The 13,763-nt window shown below is 45.8% G+C and overlaps 1 protein-coding gene across 4 annotated transcripts in view; it reads right to left on the minus strand.

Annotated features, from left to right (window-relative positions):
• The window catches only part of kirrel3l (kirre like nephrin family adhesion molecule 3, like), a 47,300-nt gene that overhangs the window by 3,514 nt on the left and 30,023 nt on the right, over positions 1-13,763 (minus strand). For 3 of the 4 annotated variants that reach the window (XM_080307915.1, XM_026183744.2, XM_026183742.2), the window contains exons 2-11: positions 8,521-8,676; positions 7,743-7,892; positions 5,649-5,806; positions 4,055-4,205; positions 3,809-3,914; positions 3,416-3,564; positions 3,160-3,287; positions 1,830-1,956; positions 1,285-1,385; positions 384-582 (exon numbers count right to left, since the gene is read on the minus strand). In XM_080307915.1, coding sequence (XP_080164041.1) covers positions 384-582; positions 1,285-1,385; positions 1,830-1,956; positions 3,160-3,287; positions 3,416-3,564; positions 3,809-3,914; positions 4,055-4,205; positions 5,649-5,806; positions 7,743-7,892; positions 8,521-8,575 — 1,324 coding nt within the window. In that variant the 5' untranslated portion in view covers positions 8,576-8,676. The remainder of the gene's footprint in view (positions 1-383; positions 583-1,284; positions 1,386-1,829; positions 1,957-3,159; positions 3,288-3,415; positions 3,565-3,808; positions 3,915-4,054; positions 4,206-5,648; positions 5,807-7,742; positions 7,893-8,520; positions 8,677-13,763) is intronic. The other variant, XM_026183743.2, reaches the window with a different exon arrangement.

A 13,763-nucleotide genomic window follows, 5' to 3' on the forward strand; every position in this document is an offset into this window, starting at 1 on the left:
AGGACCTCATTTTTGGTGTCTACTGCAACAAAGGTTTCCCCTAGCATCAGTGGAGTCGTACCACCGCTGTTTAATTTTAAAACCACTTAAGGGGCCTGCAGCCTGAGATGCTGAGCTTGGCTATAAGACATTGATAGAGACTATGATCCCAGCTGCAAACACATGTGGCTTCCTCTAATTGACTTTTGTCCCTAATCAATATCTATGTTATGGGGCAAACATATTCATTAAAGAAGCCATCTGCTGATTAAATCATATCGATTAGAAGAGCATAATTAAGATAAGCACGAGACGGGGGCACTACTTTTACCCAATCTTCACAGCAAGAACCGAGACTATCGCTATAACTCCTGTGCAGGAGTATTACTCTGGCCCGTGTGTACCTTGCTCCTTCAGCGTGACCAGGGCAGTGCCTGTGCCGAAGCGGTTCCAAGCAGTGCAGTTGTAGCGCAGCTGGAAATCTTGTGAAAGAGTCTCAGATAGCACCAGAGACGACACGACTCCGTGGTCACTGGTTACTGTCTGCACTGAGTAACGACCGGAGGAGCCGGAGGACAGGCTCATGTCCCCAAAGGTCCACACCTGTGGAGAAGAGTGAGAGAATAGACAACAGGGGGTAAGGAATTGTTCTATAAAGAATCCTTCACCTGTGAGCAAAGCAGAAGCCAGCACGGCTGTTTATCCTTAGATCCCTGCCTGCTGCTGTGTGAACGCCGGCTCTCTCTCTCTTGTGCTTTTTCCCTGCTGACCTCTGAGGTGCTCGGTGTCTGACACAACTCACGGACTCATGTTTAAGCTGCCTCCCACGTTTGCCCTGCAGGTGAAGCCTAAGGAGGGTTAGGTAGCTACACTGGGAAACAAGGCTACTTTTTGCCGTGTCTAGCACAGAGCCAGCAGGGCACCTGTCTCTCACTTCTCCTCGCACCCTAATTATCCTCTCTCAGCCCAGCGTACATTCAGCAGTTCAACAGGGTCAGACGACTGATGCCTCTTGGGCCGCTAATTGAATGTGGTCTGGCTGAAACCTGCAGGAAGCCATTCTTTCAGCAGCTCCGATAACTCCACAATCATTCCGGTCAGTGTCTGTGTATATGTTTTGTTTTAGCAAGCCCGGTGGAGATGTGCTGGTGCAAAGGTGTAGAGGTGAGGTTAGGGGTAAAGCTCATGTTAGTGATGCTGCTTATGTGGGCGGGGTAAGGAAGGGGGAGTATGTACAAACTGAGTGTGTGAGCTAATAAGCATTAGTGAATGACAACACACAACACAAATAAGAGGATCACTTACAATCTTATCAGGTGGGGGGCTGCTTCCCACCCGGCACTCCAGCTTGCCCTTGGAGTGTTTGACAGCGTGCTGTGTGGCCTCTGCTGTGATGATAGGTGGACCTGTGGGCAGATGAAAGAAAGTGAAGGAAATAAAGAGAGTTTTAAAAAAGACGTACAAGTGCAAGCATACAAAAAAACTAGACAGTAAAGTGGTGTTAGAAATAGAAATATAGATGAATAACTAAGTAACCATTTCCTATATCAGGCCCATCCATTGGCACAAAAGATAAATCTGGTATGTATTAATCTCATGACTTTTCTGTAATCTTTGCTCTTTTTCTGAAATGTTTCATGAGAAAACTCTGCTTTGGTGTTTGAAACTATTGAAAATACTAAAAAAAAATGTTTTAACTAAACAAGTAACTAGACACAGCAGTTGTCAACTGAATGAGTAAAAAGAAAAAAATATATAGGTTTTTAAAGTAATGAGGAGTAAATTTAACATAAAAAAAAACATACTTAAGTGATTTATTTTTTTCTTTTGTTCTTTAAGAAACTTCTCACCATTTACAGTTAGAGTGACATCTCTTTCTGCAACTCCAATACGGGGTACAATGGCCTTGCAGGTGTATGTGCCAGCATCCTCCTGAGTAACAGCCTTCAGCTGCAAGGTGTTACCATTACTGAGCACCTAGTGAGAAATCCAGGGAGACAAGTGAGAAGTATGTTAGAGACAGAAAGAGACAGAAAGAACAAGGTTGTGAGCAGAAGAGGCAGGCGAAAGCAAAGTGGGACCTTTATCAGTGGCCCACTCACTGTGCAGGCAGCACAGAGGTGGGCTGACCATTGTAACAAATGCTGGTGGTTTGAGTTTAATTTCATTGTGAAGAGCTTTAATCACAGCATTAAGCACTCCAGCCACCGCTGAGTGACCGTGCTGCTGTGGAGATTGTTGCAATTAAACAGTGGGGACAGAACGAAGCATGTGTGAGTGGGCCCTAGCCTTTGGAGCTGCTACACTCACTCACTCCTTAGCTCATTGATCCTGTCATTCCATCAAGCTGTGATTAATCCATTTACCCCCGCGCCATCCTCCTCCCTCCCTCCATCTTCACATCTCCCTCTCACTCTACATTTTTTTTAATTTCACCACGCTTATGGAGTAACCCAATTAATCTATTACTCATGGCTGTGTGAGGGACAGTGGCAGTGGGTGGATTAGAAAAAATGTCTGCACCATTCCCTGAGTGTGGCTGAAAGCATTCTCTCTTTAAGATGACAGCATTGCTTATGCCATCCCACAGCATTCTTGACCAGGGGTGCTTTTTCCAGCATAGCTTCAGAAATTGCATTAGTTGCCAAGAGAGATCTCCTATGGGATGCCCCCACTAATGGTGTGCACGCTAGAACACTTTTACCAGCATGATGTAACGTGAAGGTGGAAGTGTCCCATTTGTTCCACCTGCAAAATTGACTTTAAGGAGATAGATACACAAGCCTAGCTGGGCCTTTGTGCTGTCGAGAGGCGGGAGATGCTGCTCTAAAAGTTACAAGTACAAGTAGTGATTCTCCCCTTGAATGAGTGATTGATTGACCGATTGATTAAGTCGGGATTGTGACAACGTGTCGTGTGCTCTGATGGTGCTCTATGAATCTGTCATAGGACAGGCAGTTTTCTGCCAGAGGCTTTAGCCCTCAGGGAGAGTGGTTAGAGGAGGTGTTGAAGTTTCTGCCTGAAAAAAGGAAGTGTGGGAAAAAGTGTGAGGGATTCATGCCTCAAGGCCATGTGTGAATGTTTCTCTCCGGAGGAATGGTGCTGAGGTGTGGTGCTGAAGCTTTAGCATCAAGAAAATATGCTGGTGACTGGCTTTTTTTTTTGTTGTTGTTGCCTTACCACACTGGAGCCTTGCTTGGTCCAAGCCAGGGTCAGAGGAGGGTTTCCAGTCCACGCACAAGTGAAGGCTGCATCCATGCCTGTATCCACTGTCATGGGCTTCGGCTCCGACAGCAGTCTGGGGCCAACTAGAAGGGAAGCAATGCAGGCGGCCAGTTAGAATCAGTAAGAGACTTTTTTTAAAAAGCTGCTCTACCTTCAATATCTGAAAACACAGACCACACCGCGTACAGTGTTTGCCTTCAGTTAAACTTACACTGGACATCAACCAGAGTGCTGACATTGGTGCTGCCCACAGAGTTGGACACCTCACAGGAGACGGGGTCTGTGAAGTAGGAGTAGTCCACTGTCACCTCAAGGCTATCCCCATTTGCTTCGGAGATGGGGACTCCTCCTTTCGACCACCTGGAACAAATGAATGATCACAGCTCCATTAGTTCTGGTAAGGAACGGTGCGATGCGTATCAAAGTGGCTGTTAGCCGATTTGTGGCTTGTGCCAATCAAACAGCCCATTTAATCCACGGAGTCTACTTGGCATCTTTTTGTCTCAGTTTATAACATTTTTGCAGCTTATAAAATTCATTTTATTAGGCTTTTATGTCTCAGTGCAACGCAGAGGTTTAGAGTGGACACAGAAAAGACAGATACCTGTATCCAGTGATTTCAGGATTGGCTGAGGCAGAGCAGATGAAGAGAACCTTGGCTCCCTCTGGTACAGTCTGAGGCTGGACTGACAGAGTCACTGAAGGGGGGTCTGTGAGAAGCAGAAACATTCATGTCACTGACATGCATGACTTTGCAAAAGCATTCATTGGTCTCCACAGAACACTGGTGACTGCATGCTGCACGTTGATAATTTCAGAGTGTTTGTAGGCAGGTGGATGCTGGACTCACGCTGGACATTGATAGTGACTGATGTCTGTCGTCCAGCAGGGGCAGCTGGGTTAACAACCCTGCAGGTGTAGGTGCGTCCGGAGTCACTGTCCTCTGGAATGATTGGAAGCATACTGACAGCTGTTTCCCTCTTCCTATCCTCCATTAGGGACTATGAAGAAGGACAAAAACGAAGAGGTGAGTAAAAATCAGCTCAGCGTCACACAACAAAGTTGCATGTCATTAGCGACTTCACCATTTACACACTGCCAGTCTTATTTTATTTTTTTCCATGCGTGAAGCATTAAAAATTGCCATCCTGTTCCTTGGCATGGCACTTAAATCATATATTTTATGATGCAGCAGGGGATATTGTGCTGTTCCCACATTTCTGAGAGTGTTCCCAGTCAGCGCTCCTTGTTTGTCATCATCTTTTAAATCTATTTACTGCTCACAGAAATCAATACGCCTAAGTGAGGAAAGGTGCAGATTCTGAGGATATGGCTCACTGCTCTCTCACTTTCTTCCTCTCTTCCTCATACATAAGAAAAAAAACAACAAAAAAAAGAAAGTGAAAGCTGAGCTGCCTGCGTGTCCTTTTTTTTTTTGGTTGGTGACAGCGAGGGAGGGGTGTCACACATCATTGGAAAAGAGCAGGGGCGAGCCGAACCTTTTCCCTGGACAGCCAGATCAATGGAACAGGTCTTCCATTTTCTAAGCCAGACACACCAAAAGCATTTTTATGCTAGATCAAATCACATCCCTCCCTGTCGCCAGCCCTCACTTGGACAGAGCACAGCCTACCCCCAGTTTCACTCCTAAACGTTGGAAATTCTCTTGTTCTTTCTTTTTTTTTTATTTTCACAAAGCTATTAACAACACTTTGCTCTGTCTTCACTCCCCTCCACCCCTTTCTATTCCTCTCCTCCACATTCCTCACATCTCATCTCATCTCCTCTCTCTCCCCCTGTAGCCCGCTTCCTTCCCTCCTCACTGTGGGCTCTCGCCTCCTTAAATGTGGCGTTTAGCATCGTTTAGCGTGGTCAGAGAGCATGAAAAATGTGACACTTTCCCAGCCGCGGCTGGTTTACGCTCTGGCGCATCCCCATTGTGTTTTTACAATTGTTGTGGGTGATTTCTTCTTTGCAGAAACTCTACTGTATGAAACACTCATGCCTGTCTGAGCTTTGGCATGCTCCAGTTATGCTGTAGTGTGGCTGCATTAGTGAGCAAAAAAAGGGGAGGGAGTAGAGAGTGAAGAGGGCTGAGGTGGTGTGGGGTGAGGTGGTATAGGGAGGGGAGAGAAGCTAGGGTGGAAGGGGTGGGGGTCAGGAATGAGTGGATGCGGAAGGGGGACTGCAGAGGGTAAGAGAACAAATCTTGTGAGGAAAGGGTGGCGATGGAAAAAGAAAGTGTGAGATACCGTGAAAGATAGATGGAGAAAAAAGCATCCAAACAGAAATGAGGAAAAAGATAGTATTATACCCCGAGAGAAAATATTTCTGTTTTTTGAATAGCTTTGCATTTATTTCTGCCCGCTGTTACAGTTTGTAATATTGTGTAGGTGTGTGGTGATTGAATGATAATGCAAAACACGGATCTGTTCTCACTGTACCTTGGAATAAATTGCAGTTTCCATGACTTCTCCATCTCTGTACCAGGTGATTTCAGCAGCAGGTTTGGCTCCCGAGGCTCTGCAGGTGAGGTTGTGCGGTGTGTGGGCCTTGAGACGTACAACGGGGCCGCCTTCCACCACAGGGTCAGAGGGAGGAACTGTAATGCAGAAACAAACATACAGCTCAAGACAAAAAGACTCATTGCAGCTCCGGGCGAGCGCAGAACCGCAAAGACGCATTACTGATATTGAGCTTGCTGTTGCTCTTAGCCCATCGTCAATATATAACAATACCTTCTTATTGCCAAGTGTCTATTTAACAAGGTGTAGTTTCAGACAGGAGAAAAGGCCGAGAGCTGTTGTCATTTGGTGAAAGAAAAAAAAAGCACACACACACTCAAACTTATTTATTTCCTTTCTTGGGGCTAGCATTATTGCTCTATTTGCTCTTACTGTTGCAGAGTGATGTTTCAACTGAATTGCTTATTTGTTCATTTATTTGCATGGTTTCGCACGCACCACTGTCAAGCCAAGCGTGCCACCCCTGATGAAGGCGTCTATCTCCCCAACCAATAAGGGAAGGCGTAAACATGGGGTTTGTGCTGGCCTTTCTTGCACCCTCTACCGAACCAATTTCACTGTGTGTATCTGAATTGTCAGAGGTCCTTCCGCTGCCGCGGCACGGACACTAATGGAATCCGAGTGCTAGGTGATTTTAATTTCCATGCCGATTCCCCTGACTGCACTCCCACCGTTGACTCCTTTGACTGTGCAGGATTGCTTTGGTCTCATCTGGCCACATTGATTTACGCACACACAGACACACACATACACTCACAAGTTAGGCGCACGCTCCCTCCTCATGTCCACACAAAAACATGAGCAATGCATCTGATTTCATTTATGTGTTTATGAAATGCACATAATGTTCATGAAGCACCAGCCACGGTGTCGGCCTTGGTCTTTCGAGAGTGCATTTAATGTTGAAGAGGCAGTTTTATCAAGTTTTCATGACTGCCTCCACACACACTCTCTGGATGTGTGTGGGCATGTGGCGACCGCACTGCTTCGTGCTACGCTGCGCAGCTTTTGGCGGTGACACGAGACAGATAAAGGTGGGCAGATGAGCTCGGGTGAGTCCTCAGATTCTGTTCATTTAACTGAAATGTTTCTACCTACCACTCAATTTGCCCTCCCATTGTTGCGCTATCTGCACCACTTGTCACTCTGCCTCAGTGACTTTGAACAGACACCTCCACGCAACGGATGGATTCAGTGACAGCAGGGTCTTTGTGGAGAAATGTTCACATAAGCTGCAGCAACAGATCTCTATAATTGTTCCCTTTGAGTTTTCCTTTCTTGATGAAAAATGCTTGCCTTGCAGGTCCATTTATGGGCAATTGACAGGGCTAATTTATAGAGTGATATTCCTTTTCATGCCACCAGATGCCAGCAGTACTATGTCAACTCCAATTCCCAAAAGATCCGGCCCCCCTCCTCCTCCTCCCCGTACTCCCCCATCCCTACCCCACTCCGCTCCACCTCACCCCACCTCTGAAGGTCTGTGTGAAGAAGTAGATCACTCACATCACGTTAATGTAAAAACCGCCGTGCGGTTGACAAATGTTGTGGCTCACTATAAAATGTGCTAACTATGCAGACTTTCAAGCGACTACGCAAGTCATTTGTGACTGCAGCAATCACATTACCCTAGACGTCGAGAGTCTTGATTATCGCGACTAAGAATGCTGGCGTTTCTTTTTTTTTTCCTCTTCTTCTCATGGTTGAGTCTTATTTGGTTTGAATTATGCTTTCAAGGCATGTTTTCCACTTGGAAACTGTACAGATAACGTTATCTATAAGCGCTGATTGAAAAAAAACAAACCCAAACAAACTATGAAGTTTAAGACATTTAATGTTGTGTTTTGAAGGTGATTCATTTCAGGGGATGAACATGTATTATTAGGGTAGTTGTCTGCAAGCTTTTATGCTCTGCGATGAAGACACTCCCCTGATTTTTCCCATGCACTGCCAGCCTGCAGGCCTTGGCACAAGGGCCGACTGTGAGGATCATGCGTGAGCTGTGTATCTTACCTAGTACAGTGAGCTTGGCACGGTGGGAGCGAAGCGCTGCCTGTGTAGCCTGACACTCATACACCGCGTCATCCGCCAACTCTGCTGAATCGATCTGCAAGCTGTGCTCGCCTGATAGCGGGTCGCCCATTAAGGAATAGCGTGTCCAGCCTGCGTGAAGCCAGCACAGAGAATAGAGTCAGAGACAAACAAACCAACCAACAACAAACACATAATGAAAGGACTATAAAATGAACAGACTTGTGTCCCGAACAAAGCCAAAAGAAACGTGGCAAGGCTCTTTAAGACACAAATGAAAGCAAGCAGCACCTCACAGGGCCAGGCATTGAGCCGTTGTGTTAGCAGAGCAGCGTGAGCCTAGAGATGCAACACGTGAGAAGGCTGCTGCATGGGAAGACTGTCCTTTAAATACAGGCACACTGAAGATGGGGTGGCTAAGGTCAAGAGGAAGCTTCTTCGCCTTTATGCTAGTCAGCCACACATTTAAATGTCAATGTGTGGCAAAAGCCAATTGATTATCCACCTTCTTACAAGAGTTAAAATGCTAAACAACAAATTAAAGTTCGGTGCGTGCAGCAGTAGCTGACCTGTCTGCAGTACATTGTTCACTCACCATTCATTTGTGTAAAACCCCAAAGGTTGACAGAGAGAGACTTGATTTCTAATGAGGCCTGGCATTAATTGCAGCAGGACAGACAGAGACAGAGAGAGCACTAAACACAGAGAGGGCAGGAGAAGAAAAAGGAGGGGGCTGGAGAGAAGAAGCCAGTGATAATACCTGGTAGATCTCTCTCTCCTCCCAGTGCCAGGCCATCTTTGGTCCACTGTACCATTCCACGGTAACCCACGATGACACAAGGCAAGGTCACCGACTGACCGGATACAACCACCTGGTCCTGGGGCTGCTGGGAGAAGTAGGCTGCTTGGGTGGCTGCTGTAAGAAAAAATAAAAAGGAGACAACGTGAACAACTAAAATCTTTAAATTGACCTTTTCCTTGATGGCAAACTGCAAATTCATACGGAGTCACAATATGGCTATAAAATCTCGATGTATTAAATTCAGAAAATGTGATCACAGTAGATTTCTGCAGTGCCAGCAGAGACGCATGACGAGGAAAGTGAAACTTTCTCTGTAAGGGCTTTGACGAAATAATGCAACTATTTAAAAAAAAGCAGACTGACACGAACTGCTCAGCTTACTCTCCTGTTACCACAGCACTTGGTGGGAGAAATGGACATGCGTGAAAATATTATTTGTTCCCCCACTACAAATGCGTCTTCTAAGAGGAAGAGTCAGCTGTTACTCGTAACTTATTTAACTCTTTCCCAAGACCATATGGTTACATGCTCACTGACATGAAGCAAACACGCTTGTGGAGAGAAAACGCAGCCACTCCTTCAATGTGCTTTTTGTAAAAATGGATGTTAAACAATCAAAACTCCATTAAAGTTCCCTGGGGACCCGTTCATTCGAGCTTGCTGAAAGTCAGCAGAGACAACTGCCGCCACCGCTGTCGCCGTTTCGCTGCTGTGTTTAAGTCAAAGTCTCCCCGGATTGGCTGGCTTGCCTTCACACGCATGCAGAAACACAGCGTGAATACGGATTCGCAGCTCCTACAGTTTGTGCCACTATGCTTAAGATTGTGTATTACAAACCCCACTGGCAGGGGGGGGGAAGACGGCAGCACTCCAGAGGGAACTAATTCGTAAGGGAAGGCAGGAGGTGAGAGGGAGAAAGGCAGTTGGTTGGTTATCTAAGTAGGATGTCTGTGTGAGCTGGGAAGAGGACTTAAAAAACCCTCCCTCATTCTCCTCTCTTTGTTGCTCGGTGGAGAATGGAAGGGAAGGGGGACAGTGGAAGATAAAGAGGGTTCTATTCAGGCAGTGCTAAGCCCCCACTCCCCCCACCCCGAACTGCTTCTCTTGGTGGGAACGCTTAAACAGACAGGATCCCCCCTCCCTCCCAACATGAAGAAAGCCACTGAAAGGAGGGCAACATACGGCGGCCAGAGACACGCTATTGTCCTCTTGTCCCTCTCTTTTAATAGGCCTCTTCATTTCTAATCAATCCTGCTAAATGCAAGTTTAATAGCTTTTCAATAGCAGCTTTTCCCCCCAGAGGGTAGCTGGGATTTTCTCTACCCCCCCCATCCTCCCCTTCTTTTACCCTCCATTCTTTCTAGTTTTTCTTTTCTGAAGGGGTGGTGTGTTGAGGGGCTTCCGTGGTTGTTGGCACTGTTTATCCTGCACTCAATTAACCACTTCATCTCAGGACTGCACCCTACCCTTCGCCTCCCTCACCCCTTTGCACCCTCCTGCCTCTGTCATCCAACAGAACGATTAAAGCCGCCAAACAGTGAGCTCATCAGGAACATGAGCGCTCAACACTTTAGACCGTTGTGGCTCTCGACAACTGCCTCGAAACCCATTTTCACATGCTCCCATTGTCTGTTACTCTCCATCTGGGCCAAACGAGGTGTTAATAGATCGAGTCGAGATGTAAAAAAAGAAGAAAAAAGAAAGATCAGAGAACAATGCATGTCGGCTCTCCAGTATCGTCTCCCTGTACATCATTTTTATGAAAGAGCTTTAAAAGCCGATTGAGCTGTGGGTGCAAACAGGTAGACTTCTGTATGTGTGGCACGCACTGGGGATCAAAAGAGGCCAATTTGAGAGCGTCAATAAGAAGTGAAACGTCTTCGAGTGAAGGCCATTAGGCATTTACCGAAGGCTGGCATTTTCCAGTCATACCTTCAAAAAAATGCTGTTTTAACAGTCTGCCCGCCTGTCCCTTACATTCTGCCGTTATGAGCTATTGAGCGTTTTCATTTTCCTCCCATTGCAAAGCGAGTTGGGGGATTTTCCTCTTTGTACTTGCAACAGTACAAACATTGATTGTAATTAAGTATCTTGCCCAGAGTATCTAAATGTTTACAATGGGTAATAGTTCACTGCATTGGTTGATTGTTTAGATGGATTACATGCATTGAATTGCTTCTCTTTACCTCGCCCACGTACAATTTCTCATGCTCACAAATGGCAATTAACACCATACGCACACACACTCACGCATATGCAGCCGTACAAATATAGAGTACGGAGCATGTGCTGTAGAGAATGTCTTCACGCCATATGAGTGATTCATTGCTCTCCAGATCCCTTATTGAAAATGCTCAACAGAACATCTCGACTGGCTAATGACTCATGCCAGATTCCTTTAATTCCTCCTTGCTGAATTAGACAATTCTTTGACGGTGTATTAGCAGCTTAATTACATGAATACATTTCTGACGGGGAGAGAGGGAGGAACGCAACCAGACAAAGAAGTAGTGGAGGAGAAGCAGTCAGAAGAAGTAGGGAGCTGTGGGTGTGAGGAGGCTTGTTCTTGGTGCGCTGCAGTGTCACATACACACATGCGTGTACACAAACGAAAACACACAAATAGTTTTCGGTGATTTTCAGCAGACTAAAAATGGGGAGCTCGTCTATTGGCTGCAGTTGAATCGCATTCGTAAAGAAAGACTTGAATCCCCTTGAAATTCCAACATTTCTGCAGAGGATGTGAGTTTATTTATCGCGTTGTCTCGATTGCTACGCAGGTAAATATGTGCAGAGTAGATTAGTTATACAACACGTTGCGTGCTTAAATGTTACACTGACACCAAAAATGCAATATTCGCTCTTTCTCACCTTGCTGTGCGTATATGTGTGCGCGTGACTGCTTTTCCGTCCCCTAGTAACAAGGTCAAAAACACATTTGGCCAGATACATTTTAATCCGGATTTCTCAAAATGGAATATCATTTCACACCGCTGGATGCACATGGGGCTAAGTTTATGTGTGTCTGTGTGTGCGTGCATTTCCGCCTGACGCTGAGTGTGTGTTTGGGCTATGTATGTTTATGTCTGCCGTTTCATCTCAGTGTGTGAATGAGTGTGGAGGTTGGGGCTGCGTTAATAGGGTAAGCATCTTGTCAGGCACTGGAGGGCACATTTAGCAGTTACTTTGACACAGTGACTTTGCTGTTTCTGTCACATGGTTGGTGTTAAGTGCAAAACAGCCTCCCCGACTTGGGCGAAACCTATTAAAGAGCTTTGCGTTGACCCTGGAACTGCTTGCTCTCTCTCCTTCATCTGAACTGATAGGGGATGCGCTCGCATCAGGAAGGATCAGGAAGGGATGGACAGATGTCGGCAATGATCCGTCCTCCACTGGACATCTGCCTTGATAGAAATAGATTGAAGCAGTCATTCTGCGTGTGCGAGCGCGCGTGCGTATGTACGTGAGTGTGTCTCGTGTGCATTTATCCCGGTGGGGACTTTAACCTGACTGCACACAAACCTGTGGGAACAAAAATCAAGGTCCCCAGAGGTATGGACTGCTTTTTGAGGCTTAATACTTGGTTTTAGGTTCAGGGATAGCATCAGTTAAGGTTACGTGGATAACTGCGAACACCCAGACGAGTGTCATGGTCCGAAAGCGTTGTTGTTGCTGCTGTACTGTAGTTTCTGTGTAGACACGCTGCGGTCACAACAAACTCAAGGACGCTTGGACACCCCCTGTGGAGTCTTGCATTCAGCCCTCATGACAGAATTTGCACCAGTAGGACCCAAGATAACTCTCGTACTTGGTAAAGTGGAAAGTATAACGCTGCCATTAGGATTAGGCATTCATTTATTGTGATGGATAAGGTGAAGGCTAGGGGATAAGAAATGCATTATCAATGAGGGAGTCCCTCTGGGCTACAGAAGCAAGATTTTTTTAAAAATAAAAAAAACTTTAATAATAAATAAATGATCTGAGCATCTGAGGGCACAAAAGTCAATTTAAGTGCATAAGTTGGAACCTTCAAATGAAAACTAAAATAACATCAGCTACTCCACTCTGTTCATTTTCCTATGTTTTACGATGACACTCAGCTGCTGATGGCAGTGTTTGCAAAGAGTTCTTATTTTAGTTCCGATTTTATGCCATGTCCTCATTCCCATCCAGTACGAAGAGTACAACATCCAGTCCTGTGGGGTCTATAAATGTAAGTGCTCTCAACTTGACTGGACAATTTGCTCTGTGCAGTAATAATTCAAAATGCTAAAAAAAAAGAAAAAAAAGAAATAGCACCCGATATCTACTTGCATTTCAGCCCTATGCTAACGGCAAAGACTCCCGAGCCCAGCTGGTGTGAGTTTTCCCACAATAAGAGCCAGAGATGAGAAAATGAGGAAGCAAAGCAGACAAAAAACATTACAAAACAAGGCAATTGGCAAAAAAGTGTCAAGCTTGGAATAAACAACCACTTTCTCCAAATGCCATCCATTGTGCCTTGTCTAGATAAGGCTTCTAAATCGGGCTGGAAAATGGGAGCTCCATTTCTCTCTGTATGGAATTATTATCCCTTTGTTTTGAGTCAGCCTCTTTTGTCTTCCTTTTCCTGTGTGTGTGTGTGCTTGTGTGTGCATATAAACAGAGAGTAATGCTGAGTAGTAGCTGAACCAAACAGTATGTCCCAAAGGGGACACGGCACCCATCTTATGTTTGATCTGGCTACTAAGCTCATTTCCGTGACTCTCACAGAACTTCTAAGGGGCTTAAAACACGCTAACAACAGATACCACCCACCAGCCCATGGCAGTATGGCCACCCGCCCCATCACACACACTATATGGGTGAGCACCTCTGTATTTTTCTTTAACTGTTGCAAACAGCTTCACCCTGTGCCTCTGCAGATGTCTGCATCTAGCCTACCTTAATGTAACCGAGCATCTCTTCCATCTTTTCTTTCCCACATTGCATTTCATCTGCACTCCCAACCGCCCACTCTCACTATCTTCTCTCCCATTTTGCTTTTTTTGTGCCCAAATTGCAGCCTAACAGCTTTTTAAGAGCTGTTTTGCTGGAGTTTAATCCTCCTAGCCTCCCCTTTCAGCCTTTATTCCATTGTGAAAATCTTGGCTCAGACCTAGGCCCCTTTTTAGAGAGTGGACCCGCTCATCCACCCAACCCCCTCCTGGTGTTCTGCCGAA

Source organism: Astatotilapia calliptera, chromosome 11 (assembly GCF_964374335.1).
Source record: "Astatotilapia calliptera chromosome 11, fAstCal68.1, whole genome shotgun sequence".
Lineage (NCBI taxonomy): Eukaryota > Metazoa > Chordata > Actinopteri > Cichliformes > Cichlidae > Astatotilapia > Astatotilapia calliptera.